Below are 26,862 nucleotides of genomic sequence, written 5' to 3'. Positions count from 1 at the left end.
ATCTGCGCCTTAAGTGCATGGTGCGATAGGGAGCCTTGCAGGGAGACTCACGGAGCCCTTGCACTTTTAAATGCGCAAATGGCTAGGCATTATTTGGAAGTTCCGCAAAGCTAAGGGCACGTGCGATGTAATCCTGTGCCCACGTAGTCGGGGAGCTGAAGACATAGGAACTGCACTGAATCAGATCATTGGTCCACCTAGCTCAGAATTGTGACATTGACAAACAGCCTCTCTCCAGGATTTCAGGCACGGTTCTCTCCCACCCTGCCTGGAAGTGACAGGGATTGATACTCAGACCTTCTGCATGAAAAGCCGTTGTTCTACCACTAAGCTATGGCCCTCATCAATTAAAGTTTTGCTTAAATAACTCAGCACTTGCTTCTTCATCCTAGAATCCTATGTAAGCCAGTATCTGCAGAACTTGGGAAGGGTCTATTCAGCTAGCAATCTCCATCTTAGAATTTACCAGTAGTCTATATAACCTGATCTCATGGCTACAGCATCAGTTTAACTTTCCAATTCCTTGTTTTCCCTCTGCTGCCCAAGCTGCTTCATGTAACATCTTGCCTGATGAGGAGAACCTGAAAAGCTTCTCATGTTTTTCTGACATGTTGTTTCTTCTGAATATAAGTTTTACCTATCTATCTATCCATCTTTTAAATGTCACAAACACATTTTCCCACACACTGAATGAAGAGAGGCACCTAAATATATTTGCGGAATTCAATATGACTGAAACATAGTATAATTCAATATTTGAGTTTATAGAGCATCATTTCATGGACAAACAATATACTGTACTATTATTTCTAGCTGGGGAGACCAGTCTTCTCTGGATACAAAAAAGCAGATGTCTTCATCAGTGCTCACAGCTCCAAACTCAGAGCACTACAAAGCACACTGGCAGGAGACCACACAGATAGAAGCAAGTCACTAAAAATCACAGTATCTAGAAAGTAGCATTTGTTTCCAACTCAGAAAATTGCTTCAGGTGTTCCCAACAAAGCTTCCAGGGAAGAAGTGTAGAATACTCCACTTGAAGAGCAGTACCCAGTTTTGGTATAGAAAAAGCCCTTGTCTGCCTGGTGCCCTCCAGATGCTTTGGACTACAGCTCCCATCAGTCCTAGTCAGCACAGCTGTTGCAGTCCAAACCACTTGGGAGGGCACCAAGCTATGCACCACGTGACCTCTCTCTGCTGCCAGTTCTTAATGGAGATTCAGTCCCCAAGCATCCTATTCAACTTCTTTAGCATTCAGGGGACTCCAGCATTGCCCACTCATGTCCAAATCAGAAAAAATCACTCAGTACTATGTAAAAATCAGGACCCCACAGACATCATACAAAAGAATATCAGCTTCCTAACAACAGGGTTCTTTTTTACTGCCTGCGTAACATTCTTGATGGGCCCTGCAATGAGATAGAAGCAAGATGGAGTCTCTTTTAAAAGGTACATATCATCATCATCATCATCATTATCATTGAAGAAAATCCATCCAATGAGAGTGGGGTTTTGTGGTAACCGGCTGCTAGATGTTACCTGTTCTCCAGCTGATATTTTTAATGCAGTTTTTTCCTCCCAGAATGGCATTTTTTCAAAATGAGCCCAATCGGCTCACTCCCCTAACCCAGAGCCATTCTGGAATGATCTGTGCAAAAAAACCCTGGAAGACAAGAGAGGAAACACATGTTAGAATTAGCACATAAACGCAAAGATTAGCACATAAAGATTAAAATATCAGCATGAAATAAAACCCAAGAAGATCTAACATGAAGAGTCTCCTTCAGACAGTGAATCATCCACATCTCCCATTCCTTCCTTTCAGTTCATAATATAGGAAGCTGCCTTCTATAGAGCCAGACCATTGGTCCATCTAGCTTAATACTGTCAACACTGGCTGGCAGTGACTCTCTAGGATCTCTAGCAAGGGTCATTCCCAGCCTTGCCTGGAGACTGAACCTGGGACCTTCTTCGTGGAAATCACATGCTCTGCCACTGAGCTATGACTCTTGCCCCCTCCAACTATTAATTCTCTTTTTAAAAAAATTTAAGGGATGGAAGTGCAGCAGAAGACACAAACATGCTGGTTTTATACGTTCTTTAAAAAGAACTTTGGGGAAGTTTACTGCTCGAGCACTTCATCTATAAAAAATGTTAAAACTTAATAAAGCTAATAACATTTTGCATGGGTTATTGCAGCTAACCTGGCATCCTTGTCTATCCCACCTCCTGTAGGCTACCATAAGTATCGGATGGTGCACACACCCTTGGTCAAGCACCTGGCATTACAATGATGACAGGTGACCCTTTTTGCCTGCACCAACAATCTGGTGATTAACACCACATAAGCCCCTTTCTACTTACCCTATACCTGATGTTATATAGGACATCAAATGTGGGCCCAATGGGACCTGGGTGACCTAAGTAAGCCTGTGAGCCAGAGGTTCCTCACCTCTCCTGTAAAGCTTTGGACTCTGAAGCACTGTCACATGTTCTGTGAATCTCCCCATCCTGTTGCGCCATCCTTGCATTTGCCAGTACCTTCTGTGGCAAGATTGGTGGCCAACCATGAGAGGGTCTTCTATATGTGGTGGCACCCCATATGTGGAATTCATTGCCCTAAGATGTTCAGCTATCTTCCTCTTCATTTGCATTGCAAACTGAAAACTTTCAAGCACCCATTGCTGGTTAACATATTGAGTACTGCCCTTTGTGTTTTTCTTCATTTGCTGATGCTCCTAGCTTGATGATTTGTGTTTTAATGGTGGGGCATGTGTTGTTTGTATGCTTGCTTTTAGATTTGCAAACTCTTTTGAACAACTTCCTTTAAGGAGGCGGGAAAATAGGGTGTAAATGGTTCTGAAGAAATAGAAATGTATGCAATGCAGAACTAAGAGCAGTAATTGATGCACTAAGGCAGGTGTAGGGAACCTTTTGCCCTCCAGGTGTTTCTGAACTACGGTTCTCAACATTCCACACCATTGGCCATGTTTGCTGGGGATGATGGAAGTTGCAGTTCAGCAATATCAGGAAGGTCAAAGGTTCTCCACCCCTGCACTAAGGGAAGAGATGCATTTTCCCACCCACAAGATACTACACAAAGTACCACAGTCTCTGGGTTCAGAGTCAAGACAGCTTCATGAAAGAAAAATATGTTGGCCTGCAACACACAGAATCATACACAGGTTGCAATGTAAGAACAGCACTTTGCTTTCTGTGCTTCTTTTATTTTTTTTGTTAAGAAAATGAGAATTAAACAAATAAAACTCTATAATAAAATAAACAAACCAGAACACAGCAATAAAATTAAGCAATTAGGTTTCGAGAGCATTAGCTGACAGTCAACACACACAGGAAGCTGCCTTATACTGAATCTAGCTCAGTATTGTCTGCACTGACTGGAAGTTTCAGAGGCAGACAGTCTCTCCCAGCTTTATGTGGAGAGGCTGGGATTAAATTTAGGGACCTTGTGAAGGCAAGGCAGATGTTCTACCACTGAGCTACATCCCTTCCTCAAGGTCACATTCCCCAAGATCATGTGTGAACATTTGCTTCGAAAGGCTCATTAAAACCAATCCAGGCTGCATGGTTCAGCCGCCAAGTTAAGAAAAGTTAAGAGAAAATGTAACACAGAAGCAGCTGAATTAATGATATTACCTGGATTGAATGGAGGGAGTATCCTGGAGTCCTTCTGGATAGTCCAAGGGTGGCAATAGCCTGGTGCGCGTATTCATCTGCAGAAGGCACAAGCAAGCTCTTTTTGGATAACGTGGGGCTGTATTTTGACATGTTGGTGCAGACGAAAGCTGGACATAAGCACTGAACAAAAATGCCTTGGGGAGCATACTCATAATAAAGCGATTGACTGAAATGGTCCAGGTAAGCCTGTCAAGGTTAAGAGCAGACAATTAAGATTCTCTGGATTTAACATGGGGAAAAGGTGTGGAGAACAGACATTGGCAGCTTAGACAACATTGGCAGCTTAGACAAGGCGCAACACAGATGGCTATGGAACAAAGCTTTACCAAATCAGCACCTATCCCCAGCTCTGTATGTCTTGCTGACTGGCCAATTGCAGCTTAATAATAACTGCTTTGGCACAGCTTTGCACAACCAAGTACCTTCCAGATGATTTGGACTTCAATTCCCATCAGCCCCAACAGAAACTCTGAAAGACACCAGGTTGGGGAACACTGCTATCACACTTTAGGCTACAGTTATCTTGGGAGTCAGTCCCATTGAACTCAAGCAGGGCTTACCATTAAGTAGACATGTACAGAATTGCTCTGTTGGTTCCTTTACAAAACGCACACCAGCCCTTAACCATTCACCTAACAGAGCAATCCTGTACATAGTTACTCTTTAATAAGTTCACTTAAATTCCCATGTAAGTGTGTATAGGGTTGCAGCCTCAATTTATAAAGCTGCCTTCACTGGAGCAAAGTAGAACGCTTAAGCCAATACATTCCTGAAGCAGAAAAGCCACCATGGCTGTTCCTGAACCGTTTAAATTTTATCCTGCCTTCCATTCCTGTACATCTCTGAGCCGGAGTTGTAGGCATCTAATTCAACCCTGCCAGAGCCTTTGCAGCAAGAATGAGGAATCCTTTCGAGGCCAAGGATAGTATATCCTCCATCCAGGCAAGCAAGAGGTATTATCAGACTTCAAGGACATGTTCCAGCTGTTTTAAAACACTTGAAGGGGGTGCAAAGCAGGGCTACTGCACAATGGTCTGAGAAGAGGCCTGAGGGCCAGAGAGAGGGGGGCCTAGAGAGGTGCATACTTATCCTGGGACCTGAGGTTTCCCACTCCACCTTCAAAAACTTCCAGTTCTCAAAATCCTTATCCACAGAAACAGAAAAAAACAATTTCCATGGAGAAAGGATGTGTAACTATCTCTTAGAAATAATGATTCTGATAAGACAGGGGGTAAGAAGTCTTTCTAGCCTGGCAAGCCAGATTGTTATCTCCCTCACCCTTCGCAGGCCATGTTTGACAGGTGGGCAGATGCCACAGCAGCCTATTGCCTGCATGGGTCTTCAAGTGCCCTGCACTTTGAACATGCAGTGATCAGCCAATTGCTGGATCTTCAGAAGCCCCGTTCACTGCACAGGGCAAAACAGAGCTTTGAAAGGGACTTTGCAGGCACCATGGTGAAGGGTGGGTGGCTATGGCTTGGCTGAAACGGCCTCATAGGACAAACAAGGAGACCTTGTGGGCCTCATCAGGGCTGCAGGGCTGGAGGTTCCCCACCCGTCATAAGAGAACACATATATTTTTATATTTTGAAACTCACCTTGGAGGCTGAATATGCCGTCATTTGTGGGGAGGGGTGGTAAGAGGACATAGAAGAAACGTTCACGATAGCGCCTTTCTTTCTCTGAACCATCCCTGGCAACACCATGTGCACCATCATATTAGCTGCTCCAATATTGATGTTGATGAGATCCCAAATTTTATCCTCTGTCAAATTGGCAAAATAATCCGGGTGATCATAGAACACGCCAACGTTATTCACCAAAATGCCAGTCTCTTTGCCTAGCAGGGCCTTCTTGATGGCAGGGTACACCTGGCGGCCCCTGCTGAAATCTGCCACAACAACTTCCGTTTCGACCTTGTAGGAATCCTCAATATCTTTGGCAAGAGCTTCCAACATCTCCTTGTTCCGGCTAATTAAGACAACATTCACCCCGTGGCATGCCAGCTCTTTAGCATAGGACTTCCCAATGCCTGAGGTACAACCTGGAGCAGATCAATAGAGCAACGAAGATCGTTTTTAGACTCCAAGACTAAATGCATTCACTTAGTCAACTGATAGTTGTAGAGCTGGTCTTATGCATTTTTATGTCAGTATGGGGTCTTCCTAAAAAAAATCTCAACAACTTTGCAGGTGTCAGGAATTTTAATTTTTGAAATAAGGCAACCCTAGAGAATCTGTGTGCTCCAACTGTCTCTTACCTGTTACAGCAGCCCACCTTCCATACAGTTTGACTAAATCAGGCCTGCTGACCAGCCGAGGAATGAAATACAACCTGATCAGGCTGTATGTGTTGCTTGCAACAGTGAGGGATGTCTTCATTATGTAGAAGGCTCCAATGAAAGCCAATGTCTCTGTGACACAGCTGCAGGCCTGCCCAATCTCTCTGAGCAAGAAGGAAAAGCTGTCCACAGCAGCCATGGTAAAACAGATGTCTAGAAGGGAAGAAGCAAAAGATGTTTGAAGGAAGGAAGTATGTATTTTTTCCATTGCTTCATTTAGCAAATCATTGACTTCATATTCCAATAGGTCATAAGATGCTAAAAATAAAAATGACCATTTCATTTTGTTTCAGGAAAACCCAAGAGCATCTGCCACATATATCTATTATTCTGTGATTAACATAACATATACCAGTAGAACTCAAAGTGGTTGATAACATTCAAAGCACAATGAAACAATAATAAACAACAACAATAATGATAAACATATCAAAAAACAGCAGCATGGTAAATAATTAAAGCAACCAAGTCAAGATGCAATGCAAATATAAATCTAAAGTTTAAAGGAGGGTGAGTATTGGAGGAGGGAAGTCACATGGGTGTATTATTACTATTATTATTTTTTGCTTTTTATTTTTTGGGATATTATATGTATTTTTTGTCAGTGTGAATAAATGCTGTTTGTTTGTCTGGGGAAAAAACCAGATATTATTATTATTATTATTATTATTAACAACAACAACAATCTGGTGACCCCCCCCCAGATGTTTTGGACTACCACATCAGTCCCAGCCAGTATGAAGGGAGTTGTAGTTCAAAGCATCTGGAGGGTACCAGGTTAACAAATGTTGTAAAGCCATTTCAGTCTATCCTCTGTGCATTTGTCCCTGACGCTTCTGCACCCTTCTTCCATTTTTCTGCAGCCGAAATCATAACCTAACTTACTTAGGAGTAACCACCACTGACTTCACTTTTACTTAATTCTGAGCAGACAGAATTAAGCAGATTAAGCCTAAGCTTAACCACTTTTTCATAGAACTTGAAATGCCAGACAATTTTCGTGTATGTGGACTTGCATCATGATCGGATGCATATTTACTCAGAAGTAAGCCTCACTAATGGAGTTTTGCTTCCATGTAACTGAGGGTACAATTTGCACCCTTGAATGAAACAATAAGAAATGTAAAGAGAGAGGTCTCTACTGTTCCAGAAATGATCTGTCAACTTTAAATTCCTATTAATCCAAATATCAGTTCTGCTCTTTAGAGCAGAGAACAAAATAACATTATTAAAGTATGATATTGTTGATTCCCAACCCTCCAAGCCCTTCTGACCTTTGAGCTTTTGCTTCTGAGTAATACTATAAATGTTTTACAAAAAAACCAACCAACCATTGTCTTTAAAAAGCAAGTAAATCAAATCCATGTCGCCAAACCCGTTTTGCCATATTTCACTTACCTGTTCGTTTATGCAACCTGCGATGTTTCTGCGCTGCTATCTTAATGACCTGACTTTAGTTCAGTTGGAAGGAAACCTTCCCGTTCTCAGTTCCACCCGACCCTGCGGCTATGAGGAAAATCTGGCGAGCGGATTTTCAAAATCTCTTGGCAAGTAGGCTAGTCACAGACCTGTCAAGTCGTGATCCAGTTCCCACGTTTTTGTATTGCCAGCTTTAGAAGATCAGAAGCCCTTCGTCCGCCCGCACAAGGGAAGGGTCCTGAACGCGCTATAAAAACGAGCAGCGCAGAAAATGCTGTGTTACCTCTGTTCCTTGCGTGGACACCTCGCTTGTACATTAAATTAGTAAAAGCCACTATCTGTCCCAAAGTAAATTTTATCCAGATGAATCTAAGTTTATTATATTAATGTCAACATACATCTCCTGAAAGGACTCAGAGGCATCACGAAAAGACCACAGAAAGTTGAAGTTTAGCATCATAACTACACTTCTGGGTTCCAGGCGAATGGCTGAGCAGCTTCCATATGCGTGACAATATGATTCCGCCAGGAGCTAAAACTGCAAACAAAGCCAGTCGAAATGCTACAAAGAGGGGGCCGTGTTCTTCCGCGCGCCCCTCACAGCACACGCACAAGTTCAATCTCCCTTTTAAAGTTGTAAGCGACGGGCTACATTCAAATTAATTTGTATAGTATTAAAACCTCAGCCTAAAAGCGTCAGAGGTTGGATTCGATGGCCTCTGTGGCCCCCTCCAACTTTTATGATTCCTTCTAGAGTAGCTTTATTGGAGCTACACTACATTCCTTCACTAGCAGTGACTTTGGGTTTGGGGGTCTAGAAGTTTGTGGTCTTTCTTCAACCCCAAATCTCTGATAAAAATAATCATTAAAAAAATCTGAAGGAACCTCAGAGGTCATTCGATCTAACCCCTTGTCTATATTAATGTCTGCTTCTTCCTTCGTGACTATAAGACCCGGGTCTTTTCCCGTGAACTGAACTCGGAAAGCTTCACTATAGAGACAACGGGATGCTGCTCCAATTCTTTTTTCTTTTTTTTAATCTCTAGTCTAGCTCTAGAGGACCATTCGGTGGGAGGAGGGGGCGGGGCTGGAAGTGAGGGCCAAGTGCGTCACCCAGCTCTTCTCCCGCGCGTGCGCAGAGCCGTGCCTTGGGCGGCCCATCGCCATGGCAACGGGGGGAAGCCGTTGGAAAGGAGCCGTTGAAGAGAGAAGCCGGTGTGGTTGGGTGAAGAAGGGGCTCGGGCAGCCAGGCTTCCCCCGGTAGCATCTCCTTAGTGAGAGGAAGGATGGCGAAGGCACCCTGAGTGGGCAGCGAAGAAGAGAAAGAGAGGAGGGTATTAAATAGGGACAGCAAGCTGGGGCGGGGGGGGGGGCGTGTGTTTCAAACAAAGAGGTGCTGGGGCTAAGCAGACCTGTCTGGGAGCCCCTGCTCAGTTACGAGACGTCCGGCTGCAGCTATTGCTCCCGAGCAGGGATTGTGCTCTGCTTATGCCCAGAGCGGCATCCTGTGTTACTTTAAGTGGGCTGCTGCATAGCGCAAATCACGCAGTGCTTCTCAACCTGTGGGTCCCCAGATGTTGTTGGACTACAACTCCCATCATCCCTGAGCTCTGGCCTTGCTAGCTAGGGGTGATGGGAGTTGTAGTTCAACAACATCTGGGGACCCACAGGTTGAGAAAGGCTGCTGGGGGTGAAATTAAATTTTTGCAAACACTTCACGAATAGACCGTGGGTCTATTATACCCAGGTGGAGTTCTAATTTGGTCTGCTGTGCTATTTTTCCTTTGCCAAATGCAGGCACATCAAGATTTGTATACGGCTTTTCTCACACAATGGTTCTCAAAGGGGTTCATGGTCATCATACAAAATAATAAAACATTTAATTTAAAACTATGATTTGCACATACAGTTATGCTTGAATGATCTGAATAAATACAAAGTAGAGAGTTGTGGGGCATGCTGTAACTTTCCTGTTGTCTCTCAGTAGGAATACTTCAAAATGCATCCACTCAATGAAGAACCTGGGTCAGGAGAGGCTGTTGCAGGGGAAGAGAATGGTCAAGGGATGAAAGACTGCAGGCAGGTGGACACCTGTTCCAACAATGAGGACAACTTAACAAAATCAGGTAGTTCTTGCTATCGGAGGCTGTGTGTGTAAGTTTTGAACATGAAGTAATTATGACAACACCTTGGCTAAAATGAATGACAAGGCACAACTTTCTGCCATTTTGTTAATATATTTTTTAATTTGGCAAGATTTATATAACGCTTAAAAAACTTGAAGTGGTTTGCATACAATAATATTAAATACCAATGTTAAGGTTTAAATTAATCTATTATTTATTATTTTTAATTAAGAATAGTAAGGGGGACTGAGTACTTCCCTGCTTTACTACACAAGCATAGGAGTGTTTGTATAGAACTGAACAAAATGTGGCCAACACTATAAAAATGTTACACATTCCTTGTTCACCATTCTTATCGCAATGATGCCCTGTCATTTTCCTGACCTTCTCTTTTCTTGCACTTGTAAAAGCTCCAGCAAGAGAGAGAGAGCCACATATAAAACTAAATTAATGCAGACATACACTGCAGTGCAAATACAGTCCCTACAGATACAGATTCCTCTGTTGTGAACAGAGTGTGTGTGTGTGTGTGTGTGTGTGTGTGTATTCTGGGATATTACATGCATGCAACAAAATGAAATGAGAGGCCTCCCTCTGGAGTGCCCATCTCTTTGTTTGAGTTAGCAGATTTAATCATCCACTGAGCCTGTTTCCATCTGTCTGAATTTTAGAACTACAGCCTCAACTCCCAGAAGGAGAACAAGGAACAGAAAAAGATCCTGCCAATGTGCAACTGAAGTCGGAAATTATTAGGAATGACTGTGGTAATGGAGAACCAGGTGAATTACATGAAAAATATCAGTACTATAAGTTACAGACCTATGAAAGATATTGCCACATTAAATTTCCCGTCAGGATCACATACTCCCACTGGGTGTTACTATGGGGGATTTTTCTGATCCTTAGTCAGCAGGAAAACACTCGGTGCATTGCTTGCCCTCATGCTCGAAAGCTAGATTAAGTGGTTGGTATATGGTGTGATGGACTGGGTGAATGATGGAACCATGTAACTTTTGTTCTCAAGTATTTTCTAGCTGGATTATTCTACTCCACAGTTGCATACTGCAGCCACCCTTTGCGGTGGGAACCAGGGCGGGGCGGGGGGAGAGACTTAGTTCCTGTGTCTTTACCAACTGTCTTGGTGCTTTTAAGAGCATAAGAACTGCTTTGCTGGGTCAGACCAAAAAGATTGATTTCGAGTCTGTGTGATCATGGGAGGTTTCAGTTTTCTTGGAATTTAATTCTTTTTTATGTTCAATTTCAGGCAAAGGAGTAAGGTCAGTCAGACCATTCATTTCACATAGCAAAGGTGGGAGGAGGCCAGAGAGAGCCTGCAGCAATGTATCTTGCTTATTTCTTGATTACATTTTTATCTCCCTTTTCTTCCAAAGAGCTCAGTATGGCATATTGGTTATACTGCAGCTATCAGTAGGTATTACTGTATGTAACAATTAGCTCATTGAAGAAATTTTAGTTTCTGCCTTTAAGGTGAATTTCTTGGATCTATACATTTAAAATACGTTCTGCAATATACTGTATTTTCATATATAATCTCCAAGCACCACAGAAGAGAGACAGCTCTGTGACCAACATACAACAACAGAATGAGGAAAATAGAAATGGTGACCAAAAGCTGGTGGCTGGCTCATCCTGTGAACAATCAAACAAACAAGGTGGTTTGAGGTAATTTAGTTTTTATTGGTGGTCTTACTTTAACAAATCAGGGATTTTTTTTATAGCGCTGCCAGTCTCTTAACCATGTCAAGGTATTATGAGTAGGCTCACAGGTTACCCTCCCCGACATGAATTCCCCAGTCACTTCCCTTAACATTAGCATCATGCTATGTCTACAGTGGAGCTATGGTTAACCAAAGTTAGCTTTTAATTGAAGTTTGAAAACTAGGGTTTTGAAGCTGGATCAGTGTCAGTAATGAACTCGGTAACATAATTATAAAATCCAGACTACCTGTTGGTTTTGCACTGAGCCTTTGTGTGAAAATTATCTCAAGAGAGCATGCATTTTATGCAGCCAGCGTAAAATATCACAGATTTCAGATACGCAACAGCTGACCAAAAAGAATACCCTCTTTATTGCTAAATCTCACCCCTCGGCAAACTTTAAAACAACATTCTTTAGCTATTATTCTGGCTGGATTCAGTGTTCTGTATGCAGCGCCTCTGCTTCCCCTCTGAAAATGTAATCCAAGGATTGGGAAATTTTCTGAACCTTTGGGAGGAAGATAGTGAAAATATCAATATTAAGCAGCACATCTACCTTCTAAATAAGCAGGTGGAGCTTCTAGAGTATGTACTCTACTCACACTACTTCTTAATGTTTTAGAATGACCAAAAAGATACTGAGGGACCTCTGCAAACAGCATAAATTGTATGTGACCCCATCCTTGAACGACACCCTCTATCTCCATTACAAAGGTAAAGGCCAATCTGCTAGCTATATTGTAGCAAAAGAACTGAACATGAACACCTGAGAACATAGAAATAATTTGTTGAAATATTGTCGAATCTAAATCTAGGTCAATGTATACAAATATTTTATTAAAAGTTTCAGAATCAAGTGCATTCTGGCATTCTTTGTTCAACAACAGCCAGCAGATGCCTCTGGAAGCAAACCAGTATAACATGATGGGGATAGTCTTCTCCTGTCTCCAGCATATACCAGTATCTGGTATTGATGTCCACAGTCTTAACAGGGAGGATAATTCTGATTTTTGTGGTAATTCTGTAAGTGAAGATCAAGACTGAAGCTAAAGTTAGTAAGCCCAGGTCCTATGCATCTTTATGGAGTAAATCTCACTGAACCAAGAGGAGCTTATTTCTTTCTTTATATGAGCCCCTCTCAGTTCAATGAGATTTAGTTCATCATAAGTAAGGATTTATAGCATCTGTAAATGGATCTTTGACAATATATATAATTTTTAAAATCAGCTGTGAGAGGCTCATATTTTGATAGGAGCGGTGGGGCAGTGGGGAAAGGGGTGTTTAACTCATGGTTTTCCCATTCTGAATTGCTCCTCCTCTCCCACAGCTGTTAACCCTGCAGGGGCAGGGTGTGGGGGATACTGGTTCAGTGTTGCTTTCAATGTAACTAACTTTCAGTGGAGTATATTAGCTCGATTGGGCCCTGGATCTCCTTACCTGCAGCAAAAATGAAAGCAGGCTCTGCTTCTTTTTTAAGGTCTTCTTCAAATAACAGTTGGCTAGTTGGTTAAGCCAATATTTGTGTTGTACCTATGTTTAAGTAATTTTATGTGTGCAATGCAGATATCACCCAATAGAGGGACTTATTTGTTCATTCATTTTGCAGCTATGACATTCATGAGTACTTTCTGTTGTGTTTGTAGTTCTGAAATATGGTCCATGTTGCCATTGTGTTTACTTCATTTTTCTTCCTGCAGGATTTGATCGTCTGGAGAACCTGGAAGAATATACAGGATTGAAGTGCTTATGGCTGGAATGCAATGGCTTGACTAAGATCGAGAACCTGGATGCACAGACAGATTTGCGTTGCCTTTATCTGCAGCTGAATTTAATAAATAAAATTGAGAATCTTGAACCCTTGGAAAAGCTGGACTCTCTCAACCTCAGCAACAATTATGTCAAGAAAATTGAAAACCTCTGTAAGAATTCTAACTTCACTGAAATAAGATCCATAACCTGAACACAGTGTTATTTAGTGGTGTTACTGTCATACATGTAGGGGCACCAATGTGTTAAAACACAGTGCAAAGCATTTCCACAGCAATTTCTGGTGGCTTCTGTGGAGGCAAATTTTGTTGTTGGCATCTGTCTGTCTTGAGAGACAATGGTGTCCGCCAATGGGGGTGAAGTCAAATCACTGTGTTAGCAGCACTGAAGTGACCTCCCTGGGATGTAAGCCTGGATGGTGTCTATGGAGGTCCAGGGCTGCCCAGACAACAAGACTCTCCCCCCCCCTCCCATCAGCCTCAGTGATGTGCTTCAAAGGAAAGAGCAATATGCACTGAGTCAAAAGGAGCAAGGAGGAACATTTTCAGCACTGAAAGTCTTCAGTGCAAACTTTTTCTTTAAATTCTTTAACTCGTGGAGCGAGCCAGATTGGGAACCAGTTGGGGGTGGGGCGTGATCGTGAGTGTTGAAGCATTTTAACCCTTAGCTCCACACAGGGTCCTAATCTCAAACGAGCCCCTGTGCCTGTAATTTGTGAAGGGAATGACACAAGGATGGTAACACAAGGACACAAAATAAAACTTGCACATACTTCGGGCCTGAAAATGAACTAATGTCTATAGTCATATGCCCAAGAGAAGCAATGCTGCAGCCTCTTCATGAAGTGTGTTTTATTGATCAACTGCAGAGTAAGATTACTTCCCCCTACATTTAATCTAAATTCCCCTTCTTGAAATAGACCCCTTGCCCCTTAAACTGTTGTCATCAGATGTACCTCTATACTTACATTTAACTAACAAGCATTCCTAATTACAATTCTGTGGCCAGTTAACCTGGACCCCTATTCTCTGGGACTTAACTGGGCTTTGAGGTTCTAGTTTGGTATGACTGAGGACTTTCCAATGTTTCAAAGGACAATATGTGGGTGTGTGCATTTTAATCTTGTACTGTATATCCACAAGCAGAACTTGCTGAGAATCTTGCCCCTAAAATGGCAACCTTGGTTGGGCTGTAATTGGTCTTGGTAGCATAATCTTGTTGCCTTTGTTACGATTCCTTAATTTATTTAGCAGTCCCATTCATTTTACTTACTCTAACAGTATCCTTACTTTTCAACAGCTTGTTTGAAAGTTCTGCACACTCTACAGATTGCTCACAATCAGCTGCAAACAGTTGAAGACATACAACACTTACAGCAATGCCCAAGTATCAGTGTCCTTGACCTCTCTCACAATAGGCTAGATGATCCAAACATTTTAGATGTCCTGGAGACCATGCCTGATTTGGTAAGCAAAGAATAACTCCAAGATTGCTTTATCTGATCCACCATTTCTCAGGCACAGAATGATTCTGTTCCACTGATCTTACTGTGCTGTGGAAGGATATATGCTGTATCCAGTGCTTCAGGGACATTAACATGCCTTAATAAAATTTAGAGTCAGGTGGTAGGAGAGGAGTTACTGTAATAAATTTGCATAATCAGGAAACAAAATCCTTGATGGGTTATGTCAATATGAGTATGCTTGATTCAGACCTCCCTTATGCAAGAAAAACAGGGGCCACAGGTAGCAGGTTTAGCTCCCACCCCAGTAATGTCTCTGAGTGCACCCTTTTCCTTTCTTCTGCATGAGTGAATGACAAGAAGGTGCAGTTATGCTTGCAGTGTAGCTATGGGGGTTAAGTGAACAAAAGTTTACTCAAAGCTGATCCTATGAAAATGATTTAAATAGATATATATTCAACTATTTTTAGTTCCAGGATGGCTTCACATATTGTACAAAAATAATTTCTACTGTTGTACTTTAAATTGAAGCTGTTTTGCTTTTTTTTTTCTTGCAGCGTGTATTGAACTTATTGGGAAATGAGGTAATAAAGAAAATTCCTTATTACAGGAGGACACTTACCATCCGATTGAAACATCTGACGTATTTGGATGACAGGCCAGTGTTTCCAAAGGACAGGTAAAACAGGAAAGGAGAGAGTGAAGAGATGACCAGTCTAAAATATTATTAGTAGCCTAATCAATTCTGACTATGTTGTCTGAAAAATGGATATATTAACAACTAACTTCATGGGGCTGTTATAACACACACACACACACACACACACCAGAATGGCCTGTAAGATTCTGATCCTGATCCTAAACAAATTGCTTCAGCTCACAAATGTGACAACCCCCAAAGCAATCACTTCAGGAGAGCAAGCTTGTGACTGGGGCAACAGAGGTAGCATAATTTAAAGACAGTCTCATTCATTCATTCACTTCGTTTGTATGCCACTTTTTCACACAAGAGTCATGCTCAAACTGGCTTACAACAAAGAAACGGATGCATTTTAAACAAACATTACAAAAACAATTTCTTAATAACATAGCAAAACAGAAATATAAGAACACAGAGAAAAGCACATTTCAATACACAAATATAACAAGATTACTTAAACAACATGCAGCATCCAATAGCAAAAACAGCAAGGGAACTTCACAGTTTCACCTTAGTCCTAGAAACACCCCTCCCTGATGTTACTCCCCAATACTGACCAATTCAAATTGTAAAATGTATGGAGAAGGTCCTGCTGGTGGTCCTGCCAATGGGTATGATTCAGAGTGGTGGTGGCAGTGACCCAGGACCAGGCTTTCTTTGTTGTGACACCATGATTGTAGAACACTCTCCCTGTTGAAGAGTGTGTTGTTGTTATTTAGACTGAAACTGAGGACCATTTTTGGTCACTGTACATGAATGGAAGGTAGGTGTCAGGAGGCAGGTAGTTTTACATGGTTTGAAATATAATTTTGGTAATTTTAATTTTGTAATAATTATATTTATGATGTTGTATAACCATCCCAGGCTCCCTCCAGAGGAAGGGTGGAATAGAAATCCAATAAATAATAATAATTTTACAGTCCCACATAGCAGCACTGTTCACACATTTTTATTACTATTTTAGTTAGCCACCCCACAACCAAAGTTATCTAAAATCCATATAATGCCATCAAAATAACAATGCCAATTAATTAAGCACAAACCAGGGAGAGCAAATTGCCCTTTCCTGCAAGTGCAGCTAGATGATAGGCCCAAACAGCAGCACTGCACACTTTCAGGCTGTGGAAACTGCCAGACATATGAGTCAGTTCATTATGTAGAAATTAATTAATGCCACATCATTCCATGTGTCTGATGGTAGTCATCTTTATTCTTTCCAGAGCCTGTGCAGAAGCCTGGGCTAAGGGTGGCCGTGAAGCTGAGCAAAGTGAAAGAGAAACATGGGACACAAAAGAAAGGAAGAAGATCCAAGACAGTATTGATGCTCTTGCCGCAATCCGGCAAAAAGCTGAAGAGAAGAAAAGGCAGTGGGAAATAGAAGAAAGAGATGGAACATCAGCTGACAGCGAAGAAGGTTTGTGTATAAACTTTTGAGCAGAAGTACTGTGCCACCATAGCCCTTTTGAGCATCCAGCTTCACACATTTCCAATTCGGAGTGGGGTGGGGTGGGTGGGTAGGGTTAGGGGCAGAAGCACACTTACTGAGCTTGTCCCCTCTTTATGCCCCAGTTACTTACTACCTTCCATGCAGTCAAGGATGAACTTCCCAGAAGAGGAAAACCTTCATATCCTTTTGGAAGAAAACCAATAAATGGACTAAAGTGACATTGCTCAACAAAAACCCAAGGATTAGTATTACTTGCATGCACGCTTATTCTCTTTTTGTTTTGGGGCTGTTCTAGAGGAAATGCCATCTTCAAGCAGCAGCACTGAGACAGACAGTACAGGAAAGGACTCGTGTACTTTGGAAGTGTTGGAAACAAAGGAAAAGATTGATAAATTTGTGAAGGACAGCATGGATGCCCACAAGGAGGCTGTGGCTGAAGGAGCAATCTTAGGAGATCAGTCGGGGAGACCAGAGAGTGGTCATAGAGGTCATCATGAACAGGAAGTACAAGAATTGAGCTTTGACATGCATTCAGATTTTACATGCACTGCAGAAGGTATGTATGTATGCATCTATTTAGTTGTTAGTGCATCTTTTATCCTGGAAATCAAGGTGGGCTTCATGGGGACTCCCAGACACTCTCCCATCCAGATATTGACCAACCACAAACCTACTTAGCTTCAGCAAGGTGGCTGCATCATGTGTCCTCAGACCATGCACTAGCAATACTAGTTGAAACACCATCCAGATTTTGGTTGTAGAGTTGGCTGGGGGAAAAGTTCATCCATTTCATTTCACCAGGGCTCTGAAAGTGGGGTTTGCTTAGTTAGGAAAGTTTATCCACATATATAGCTAACATTCTATAGGGAGGCTGCAAAAATGCTTGCATATTGCAGCATTCCACAAGAGGGACAATATTTTGTGAGCAACTTTCTACATAGTTTTGTCCAATTGCCTAGCAGATCTTCACGTCAGTTCTGAAGAGTCCCAGGAATGTGCAGCACTCATGTAGAAACTGTCCCTGCAATTAAAATTTTGTGCAAAGTCAGTCATATAGGTTGCAGTGGGGCACCAGGGTGCCGTGGGATTTGACATCTTTCTGCAGGGCCTGCAAGACAGAGCTGTTCCGCCTGGCCTTTGGCTTGGACTCAGTCTGACCCCTTATATGGGATTTGGTATCTAAATTTTCCCTTGGTTTTTTTTCCTGCCTCATTTAGGACTAGCATGGATAGCTGGCTCAGGTGAATATCTGATGTTTCCTCCCTTTATGGTCTTGATTTATGGGCTACTACTAGAATGAGGCTGCATTTTAAGCTGTATTTTGAGCCGTATTTTAATTTTCTATTATGTTTTATTGTAATTTATATTTGGTGTTAGCCACCCTGAGCCCGGCCCTGGCCAGGGAGGGCGAGGTATAAATAAAATTTCATTATTATTATTATTCAGTGACAGAACAAATTTTTGATAGCCTTTTACTAGGGACAGAGCATAATACAAAAGAGAGAGAGCCCAGTATAACCTTCCCATTTCTATATTTTTATACCTAGATCTGTTAAGCATTTTGTCTCTTGCTCTTTTTTAGAGATGCCAGTAGATAAGATGGCTACACCTGGACTTTTGCTCACTGAACTTGCTGACCCTGCAGAGATAGAACAAATTAAGTTGGATGTACCAGAGAAACTTTTTCTTGATGTATGTATTAACTGAGGGAAGAAAGGGTGGGTTATGGCCAAGATGAAGCATTTCAGAAATGGGTTTTGTATTTCCACAAACTCCTAAATTTTGTATTTTAAAAATTACTTCCTTCAGTAAACTCCAGGATAACTTTAATTTTTAGGAGCTACCTGATTTGGAAGATGTAGATTTGGAAGTCTCACCAGGAGAGATCTTCACTAGAAAGGTGAGTTATTCTAATAGTACAGTGCTTTCTTAATCCTGTGTTTTTACAGTTAATTTAGGTATATTCCTAACAGAGCTACAGACTTTTCTTTAGATCAGGAGACTCTAGAGATATTTTAATATCAGCCAATGTGTCACTCTAAAATTCTTTAGCTGATGCCACAGAGTACCTCAAGCACATACACACAGGTATGTGTGTTCAGAACAAGTTGAAGTGTGCAGATAAAATACATGGTTGTACAGTACTACTTCAAAATGTATGTAGGGGGTGTAGCAATCATGGCCCAATGGGCATGGATGATGGGAGTTATAGTTTAGCATCATCTGGAGGGTCAAAGGTTCACCACACTTACACTAAGTGCTCAGTTGCAAGCCCCACTTTCTGCAGAGATGAGCTCCACTCAGGAGCTCCAACCAGGCGCTCCTGAGTGGAACCAGGTTTATATTTGGTGACCAATGCAAAATGCACTGAATGCAAGCTCCACTGCTGAGGAAGCATCAGCAGCACAGCTTAAGGTTCTCACATGTTGCTTTATAGCCATGACTTTACTGACATCAGATGTGGGAGAGCTAGGCATCAGTGGAAAAACTTCCTCATGGGCCAAATTAGAACCACTGGCAGACTAATTTGGCCTGTGGGCCAGAGTTTCCATCCCCATCCCCACTGTTGAGGAGTTAAACTTTCAGTGTGCTTTGGAAAGCAACATCCCTTAGAGTAGTATGAGGGTAGAGACTATCAAGACTAGACTGGGAAAATGTATGGGGTGCCTCAGGGTCAATTTTTTATGGTAGCCCAAATCTCAGTTTTACGGGTGTGTGTATATATCTCAATTTTAACTCATGAGCTATTGCTGCAATCTGCTCCAATTGTATATTTTATCCTTATGAACGCTGTTTTTATTGTGTTAATGTTATGTGAGCTGGTCTTTGACCGTAATCAATTATCTATAATGTATGCCAATACAGACATTTTCCAGCTGGTTGGGTTTTTTTACCTTTATAGCCAAGTTCTCCAAAGATTGAAGTGATTTCTGAAGCAAGTGATGACAGAGACTGCATAGTTGAAAGAAATACAGACACTTCTAGGAATATAGAGACAGAAGAGATCCCAATCTCTATCTTTTCAAACATATGTGAGATACCCGAAGTCTGTCCAAAGGAAGCCATAGAACCCATTGTAACAGACCTTCTAACACAGCAAGAGGAAGTATTGAAAGCCAAAGTACAACCAGCAAAACCCTTGATCGAAGAGATTCTAGGACCTTTGAAACCATTAACAGATGATGAAGCAGATGAATTAATCCCAGACATTGTGGAAAATGGAGAGAACCACATTGCATCTTCTTGCACAGGTAAATTCACATAGACATGATTTTGGGTCCACCTGCTCGGGGTTATTAAAGCCACCTGTTCATTTTTTAATAACAGGACAAAGCACCATCAGTATATGTGCCTTATAGCTATAACAACTAGGCTCTAGTACAACTATGTGCTATTAAAGAAAACAGTTAATGGTAGCTTCATCTCTTTCCAGGTCCACACATAGTTAATGTGGCTGGCTTATAATTACAGAATGCTTACACCTAAAGCCTAACTTTATTTATTTATTTTTAAAGTAACTCATTTATTTCAGTGGTGCTATACTTGAAGTGATACTTGGGGCCTAATTTCAATGAGCTTCTATGGGTGTAGAGGTGTGTATCTTTCCCTTAAGAGATGTCCATATATAGACATCACATTTACATAGGGGCTGTGCATAGAAGAGCTGAATATGTCTCGATCTGATACACATAAAGGTTCACCACATAATGACTACCACAATTATGGATTCTGTAGGCCCTGTGCAAGCATGAACTTTATGAGTGTAGGCTTCACGCAAACATGGATTTTTGTTTGGGTTTGCTTGGTTTCATGATGAATTGTTATTGTTTTCTTTTTGGTATGGTTCATTTTTATGTTCACTACTTAGAAATTCTAATTGTTAAGCAATGTATAGATGCCTTAAGTAAATAAATATTATAGCCAATTGGTTGCCATTAGCAAATCTGGACAGGGGATGGACATGCGCAGTGGGTAAATGAGGGACATAATTCCACATATAGAAGTTAGTCTAAACTGAACCCAGAATCTGAGCCTATGGAAATCTTGATACAGCAAAAATCCTCCTATGACTGGTAGGTATTGCAGAGGTACTTCCTTGAGCATAGAATTCACATACTGGTAACTGGTGAGACCCTACCATTGCTGTCCTAGCTGCACTGATCCCATTTGATCATTTGGGCTTGCCTGACACTTGCAAAGTCCTGCATCTGGAAGGGTGTTTTAAACAATGTTTCTGCACAAGGTAATTGAGCATTTCCCCTAGTACTTTAGCTTCTCAAATGTAAACATCCAGTGATTGATTTTTTTATTTTTTTTGCTGCTTGAGATATGAAGTCCTCACTCATTTTTAAAGAAATGAAGTTCACAGACACTAACACTAATAATAGTTAAGAGCTTTGAGGAAAGGGGCTGTTGATATGAAATAGTGATTGGCTTAAAGCCATCTTGTGGGTCTGTGGTTGAAGAGAGATTTGACCTGGGGCCTTCCTGGCTCATAGCTCACACTTTTAAACCTTCACTGCCCTGATAATCCAAATGGTAAAGGGTTTCTTATTGCGCCCAGTGCTTTCTCTGCTGGGGACAACTCGAGGAATGAACTGCAGTGACTACTGAGTCGTCCAGTTTAGACCAAATCTCAGCTGCCACTCCTGTCTTTGGAGTAGCTTCTGGCCTAATAACTGGTCCTTCTCTTCAGGAAGGTATTTGGGGAGAGTATAGTTCCTATGTCCAGAAACTAACTGAAATTTCACCTCTTAACAGGGAATATCTCTGAAGAAGATACAGAGCAGCATACTCCTGAAAATAAATGAAGACGTGTTGTATGAATTTATAAAATAGAAGCCAATATATTTCCCATTGTTCATTAGCATTACTGCATCACAGCGAGTGCTGTAACCCTAACATTAGTCACAAATGTTTTCTTTGACACTACTTGCAGGCAAGCAGTCCTGGCAAGCAAAAGTCCAGTCTCTCTTCAATAGTTGTGCCTTACTTTTACCACACTGCTGTGATCAGTGGCAGAGCAGGCAGTGCCATGGTGCAGATGGGGGCCTTATGCATTGGTCTTTCCAGGTGCTAAGCAACACGAGCTCACCCACGGTATGCATCTGTGAAAGTTCAATGCCACCAAGTCAGGTAACCAACATTTAAAGTATGAATTCATTTTTCAGTATATTTTCTTTCATCTGTTGAGAAAAGGTTGTTTAATCAGTAGCATCCAGCAAAAATGAAGATCATTTAAGTCTCATTTATTTTGGTGAGAGTTGAGCGCATGCTTAACTTTCTCCCCCTGAAATCACACATGCTTCACTTTTGTTGGATTCTGCTCTAAGTTTGTAGAAAGTCTTTGCCATTGTTTTGCTTATTTTGCTTACACGTTTACTTTTATTTGTAATTCAGTCTGAGTAAATGATTTTGTTCTCAGCTTCTTGCATCATTTGTTATCCGACTTGTCGTGGGGCATATTGAACACCCATGACATCAGCATAGACAGAGAAACCCAACAAGCTAGCCTTCACAGAAAGGCACCAGAGGTTTTCACTCAACCCTCTTAAAAGCATCCACTCTCAATCTCCAGAACTTTTGGCTAGAGTCCACCTTCCTACAAAAGCTTCCACATTTAGTGCCCTAGTCCAGTGTTTCCCAACCGGTGTTCCGCGGCACACTAGTGTGCCGTGAGACGCTGGCTGGTGTGCCGTGGGAGGGAGTCGGGCGAGTCGGGCGGTGAGAGGCGGCGGCGGCGAGGATCCGCGTCGAGCCGAGGGCGGCTCCGCGGTGGTGGTACCGAGGTTTCTCTCTCCATTCTCCCCTCACACACACACACAGAAAATAACACAGGATCAGCTGACAGGACCCAGCCAATGGGGCGGCGGGGCAGCGCGCGCAAAAGGGAGGAGCGCGAGACAGCGGACGAGGAGGAGGCCGGCATGTCCGGGCAGCAGCAGCAGCAACAGCAGCAGCAACTCCCGGCGACGGCTCCTCAAGCCCCGGGCAACCCTACTCCCTCACCGGCCTCGGCCGCCCTCCTGCTCCACCCGCCGCCGCCTCCCCCGCCGCCGCCGGCCACCTCGGCCCCGCCGCCGCCCCCTCCTCCGCCCGCTATCGCCGCCACCACCACAACAGCCGCCGCCGCCTCAGCTGCCGCCGTCCCTCAGTCCCTCGCTTTGCTGCCTCCTCCCCCCCACCCCCAAAGCTTGGAGGTTCCCCGGCAAGGGGGAGGGGAAAAAATTGAAAACTTTCACTTTCGTGCGTCCCTCCCGGCGTGACGCTGCGCGCTGACGTCACGGGGCTGTAATGGTGGTGTGCCGCGAGATTTTTTTCATCAAACAAGTGTGCCTTTGCCCAAAAAAGGTTGGGAAACACTGCCCTAGTCCCATCCCCACAAAGCATCACAGCTTCTTTTGTTCATTAGGAGAGTGACGTTTGCTCCTGGCCAGGTCACCATCTTAATTTGGGGGCTCATGATCCTGATATGGCTACAAATATTATTTGTGGTATACAAGGCAGCCATTCCCAAAGTACGATCACCTTGCAGACAGGTAGTGTTGCAAGGTCTTTATAGGCCCTATGGCTGCTGTGGTCACAGGCTGAAGGACTATCTGGTTGAACATTGCTTGTAAATTATAATTTGGCAGATGCTTAATGAATGGAATACTTTACAATTGTTTCTGCTTATATGCATCTTTGCAAATCAAAACAAATGCTAGTAGCATGTGTAAAAGTATAAGTATCACCACCCTGATCTCCTATGTATATATAATTATAAAAGCACACAGAGTTATGACTGGATGGTTGATGGCTTCTAACAGAATGCAAGTGAGACATGCAATCCCTCCCCCTATACAAATGCATTAACTGCTATAAAGATTTTTAAAGTTTAACCCATAGTGACAATGTTAAGGTGAAGCAACACAAAAACAACCCACCGCCCCCAACACTGAGTGGACCTAAACTACCTCACAGGGGTAAATAAAACAGAGTAATCCCATAGATACCTCCAAGTTCCCTGGAGGAAAGGCAAGATTACAGTATGGGAAAATAGGGAAGCAAGTCTGTTTATCTAATATAGGGTGCTATTGATATTAATACACAGAGAAATGAATCCAAGGAAAATAAAAGGCTGTGAAAGCAGAACTTTATGAGGACAGAAGAAAACCTCTTTAATTAGCATACCTTGTAAAACTTTACAAATGTACAGCATAGTGCAAAATTGCAGGTTCAGCACATCAACTTCAAGTATAAAATAAAATAAGCATAAAATAAAATAAGCATAAAATAGCCAAGAAAACCTATCACACACACCACCTTTCAAGAAAAATTCCTTGAAGTAGAGATAATTCTATTCCCCTTGATTTTCACTTTCTGAAGAAAACTAGATAAGAGGGGTATGCACTCTAGTGAATCACTTTATAATCAGAAAAGGGTTGGGATGGGAGCTAATTTGTTTCTCAGTCAATATCATTTTTTAAAATGTTGCACCTGTATCATTGCAAGTGTCTTAAGAGAGCTACAAAAATGTACAAAAATTACAGATTGCTACTAAACAGATAGTGATAAAGCTGCAAAGGGAAGAAAATCATCTTGTCTACTCTTCAGAAATAATTCTGCCCAGCAAAGTTACGATGTGGAAAATCAGCTGAGAAGCGAGGGTGAGGGCTCTGTGTGTGCATGTACACATGTGCTGCTGTGTGTTCAAATCTGCAATGTGTCTACACTTTGGTATATAGACAATGTGTGGTGTGTGTGCACTGTAGTATGTGCATTCATATACTCTGTGTGTGTGTCCATGTCAGCTGCTAGCATTCAGATCCCAGAGGGGTTGCAATGGAATAAGGAAGATTTTGGCACAGAAATGGTTAGCTGGCACACACGCTGGTGCTAAAGCATTCCTTCTACCTGCCCCTTTACAAATCATCACTACCACTGAGGCTATTGCTTAATTTCTAAACTTAGGAGGTGCTATGGTAAAAGTCAATGCCTCTCTAGTTCTGGTATGTGTGGGATGGTGTGCTTACTGAGGAATGAGGAAGGCATGTTGCACATGCTGAGAGGTACTCTGTTATGATATGAGGTACCATGTTCTAGGTCTAGGTTCTTCTAACAAATAGTTTATCAAGACTTAGCTCTTGTCTAAAATTAATTCTGACCTAAACACATTCTTTCTCTGTTCTAAAAGGCCTAACTACTGACCAGAACTGGCTTAATAGTCATTCTCTCCCCACAAATTAACCATGCAAAATCCCATTCTGAGAGGGTGGCATAAGAGAAATCTCAGTATCCTTACCAAGCTACATGTGCCAGGAATCTAGGGAAACCATAGCCATTAAATTGGCAACAAACCTGATAAAGTTTCAGTATAGAAGCATTGCAGTGTATTAGTAAGTAAAAATAAGGCTCTGCTGCTCTCAAAGTTTTGTAAAAGCCAAGTGAAGCATTCTCACTCATCAGTATATGTCTCACTCTCCCTTTATTTTCATCACACACAGTTTAAAGTATCCTGGAGGGAGTTTGTGTAGACATGGAGCATGCACAAATCTACAGCTAAATAGAGGAATTCTGGAGTGACTTCAGCCCCACAGTTGCCTCCATAGGGGCATTTTATGGGAACAAGCTTTCTAAGATATAATCCTGTCAGTGGGTACTTCTGGGACAAATGATTTTCCAGATGTTAGGAATACTGATCCAATGTACCAAATTCCTACAAGCCGACCAGGAACCGTGTTGAATGCCATGTTCATCCTTGCTGGACCACATGGCAGGCAAAGGAATCAACAAGAGGAGGGCGGATGACAGTCCAAAGCAAGGCTTGGTAAGAAATATACACATCAAACATTTTAATGAGTGCCGTTGCTTGTGCTTTTCTTTCAATGCTAAATCATGCAACTCTATTACATAGGAAGTTGCTGTCTGGATGCAACATCTCCCAAGGAATCTATCATTATCACTTTACTCCAGCTCAATAAACCATAATGTTATGCAAGATAATCCTTAGGTAATGATTTATGTAAATATCCCTAAACAGATACATTTTGGAACACCATGTAGCACAATTAGATGACTAAAAATAACAGTCAAGTCCAGCAAACCATGGTTTATAAATCAGATTTCCAGCAAAGCACAACCTGTCAATCAGGAGTAAGCCCTGGAAAGAAATGGTCACTTTTTAGCTCACCCCTCTGATGCAAAATCCCTCCACTTTTTCCTTATTAGCCTTAACCATAATTCAACACATTACATTTGTATCAAAACTAACTATAGTTTAGATTAACCCTGTTCCCTTTTAATCAGATGTTACACACTAACATCAAACCAAGGTTTCAAACATTAATTAAGAGAGGAATCTATGTTAGCATTAGTCATGGTTTCAAAGCAAGCAAGCAAGTGGTAAAGGAGAGAGTAAGAAGAGTTCATATTCCCAAGAATGACCCCGATATCTTGGGTTAATAAGTTCAGGGTAAGATGACAAGGAAGGGTTATTTCAAGAGAGGAGAGGTTCCATGTGTTCTCAAGGCTAGATCTCACAAATGTATTTTGAACAGCAGGAAATCGGGGCTGCATTTGTAGCCACAGGCCCTATAGATTTCTGCAAACTGCACTCACACTTGCAATTTTAAGACATGCAATGACTCTCCAAGGATCACCCAGGATTGCAAAGACAGGTGCAAATTGAAAGAAACAAATTACGTACTATACATCCAAAAACTAACGAATTTTCAAAGTTTGCTTTTAGAAATTGAACTTTGCAGGATTTAAAATAAATAAATATAAAGCTACAACAATTATCTGTGAAGTCATAACATTTTTTCACATGTTCAAAAAAACAACAATTCCAAATTTAATAATGTCCATAGTTGGGAATGCTGAAAAAAGTCAAGCTAGAAGAATATACATTAGAATTCTCAGCAGCACATCCAATTTTTTATTCAACCCTCCCCAAATAGTTTTAATTTTAGCACAGTCCTTTTGTGTGAACGAGTAAGACATTCAGCTGGCTCCAAGCTAGATTTGGCATTTGCCAAGCTGGTCCTGATAATGTCAAGGTTTGGCACAACAGTCAATATAGCACTATATTCTGATGTAACCAGAATGGGGAATTAGGCACAAATTAGAGACGACCTTTCAGGCTCCAATAATAAAACAGGAGAGATGAGACAATGACCAGGATGGTCCCTGTGAGATCAT

At 41.9% G+C, this 26,862-nt stretch overlaps 2 protein-coding genes across 6 annotated transcripts; one reads left to right on the top strand and one right to left on the bottom strand.

Moving 5' to 3' along the window:
* Positions 1 to 691: 691 nt before the first annotated feature.
* Positions 692 to 7,608, bottom strand: HSDL1 (hydroxysteroid dehydrogenase like 1). Of its 2 annotated transcripts, none has more exons than XM_081200875.1 (5): positions 7,439 to 7,608; positions 5,960 to 6,193; positions 5,298 to 5,743; positions 3,658 to 3,734; positions 692 to 1,663 (listed from the first exon to the last, which is right to left on the bottom strand). In XM_081200875.1, the coding sequence occupies exons 2-5, from the start codon at positions 6,177 to 6,179 to the stop codon at positions 1,615 to 1,617; spliced, it is 792 nt and encodes a 263-aa protein (XP_081057001.1). In that variant the 5' UTR covers positions 6,180 to 6,193; positions 7,439 to 7,608; the 3' UTR covers positions 692 to 1,614. The 2 variants fall into 2 exon arrangements, with proteins under 2 accessions (XP_081057001.1, XP_081057000.1); XM_081200874.1 differs by having other exon boundaries at positions 3,658 to 3,885; positions 7,439 to 7,586.
* A 1,007-nt stretch (positions 7,609 to 8,615) lies between these two features.
* DNAAF1 (dynein axonemal assembly factor 1) lies at positions 8,616 to 25,518 on the top strand. 4 transcript variants are annotated; one of them, XR_014009879.1, is made up of 16 exons: positions 8,616 to 8,793; positions 9,444 to 9,585; positions 10,257 to 10,364; positions 11,145 to 11,268; positions 11,927 to 12,018; positions 13,002 to 13,223; positions 14,371 to 14,537; positions 15,091 to 15,212; positions 16,454 to 16,647; positions 16,976 to 17,236; positions 18,263 to 18,372; positions 18,518 to 18,580; positions 19,583 to 19,931; positions 21,442 to 21,816; positions 24,213 to 24,329; positions 25,167 to 25,518. XR_014009879.1 is itself a non-coding variant. In XM_081200832.1 (14 exons), the coding sequence occupies exons 2-14, from the start codon at positions 9,459 to 9,461 to the stop codon at positions 21,489 to 21,491; spliced, it is 1,989 nt and encodes a 662-aa protein (XP_081056958.1). In that variant the 5' UTR covers positions 8,616 to 8,793; positions 9,447 to 9,458; the 3' UTR covers positions 21,492 to 22,104. The 4 variants fall into 4 exon arrangements, 2 of the variants coding, with proteins under 2 accessions (XP_081056958.1, XP_081056957.1); XR_014009878.1 differs by lacking the exon at positions 24,213 to 24,329; XM_081200832.1 differs by lacking the exons at positions 24,213 to 24,329; positions 25,167 to 25,518 and having other exon boundaries at positions 9,447 to 9,585; positions 21,442 to 22,104.
* The last annotated feature ends 1,344 nt before the right edge of the window (positions 25,519 to 26,862 follow it).

This window comes from Podarcis bocagei, assembly GCF_964188305.1.
Source record: "Podarcis bocagei genome assembly, chromosome: 7".
NCBI classification, from domain to species: Eukaryota; Metazoa; Chordata; class Lepidosauria; order Squamata; family Lacertidae; genus Podarcis; species Podarcis bocagei.
Note: the sequence above shows the minus strand (reverse complement) of the source record. Positions and strands in the feature narration are given on the sequence as shown.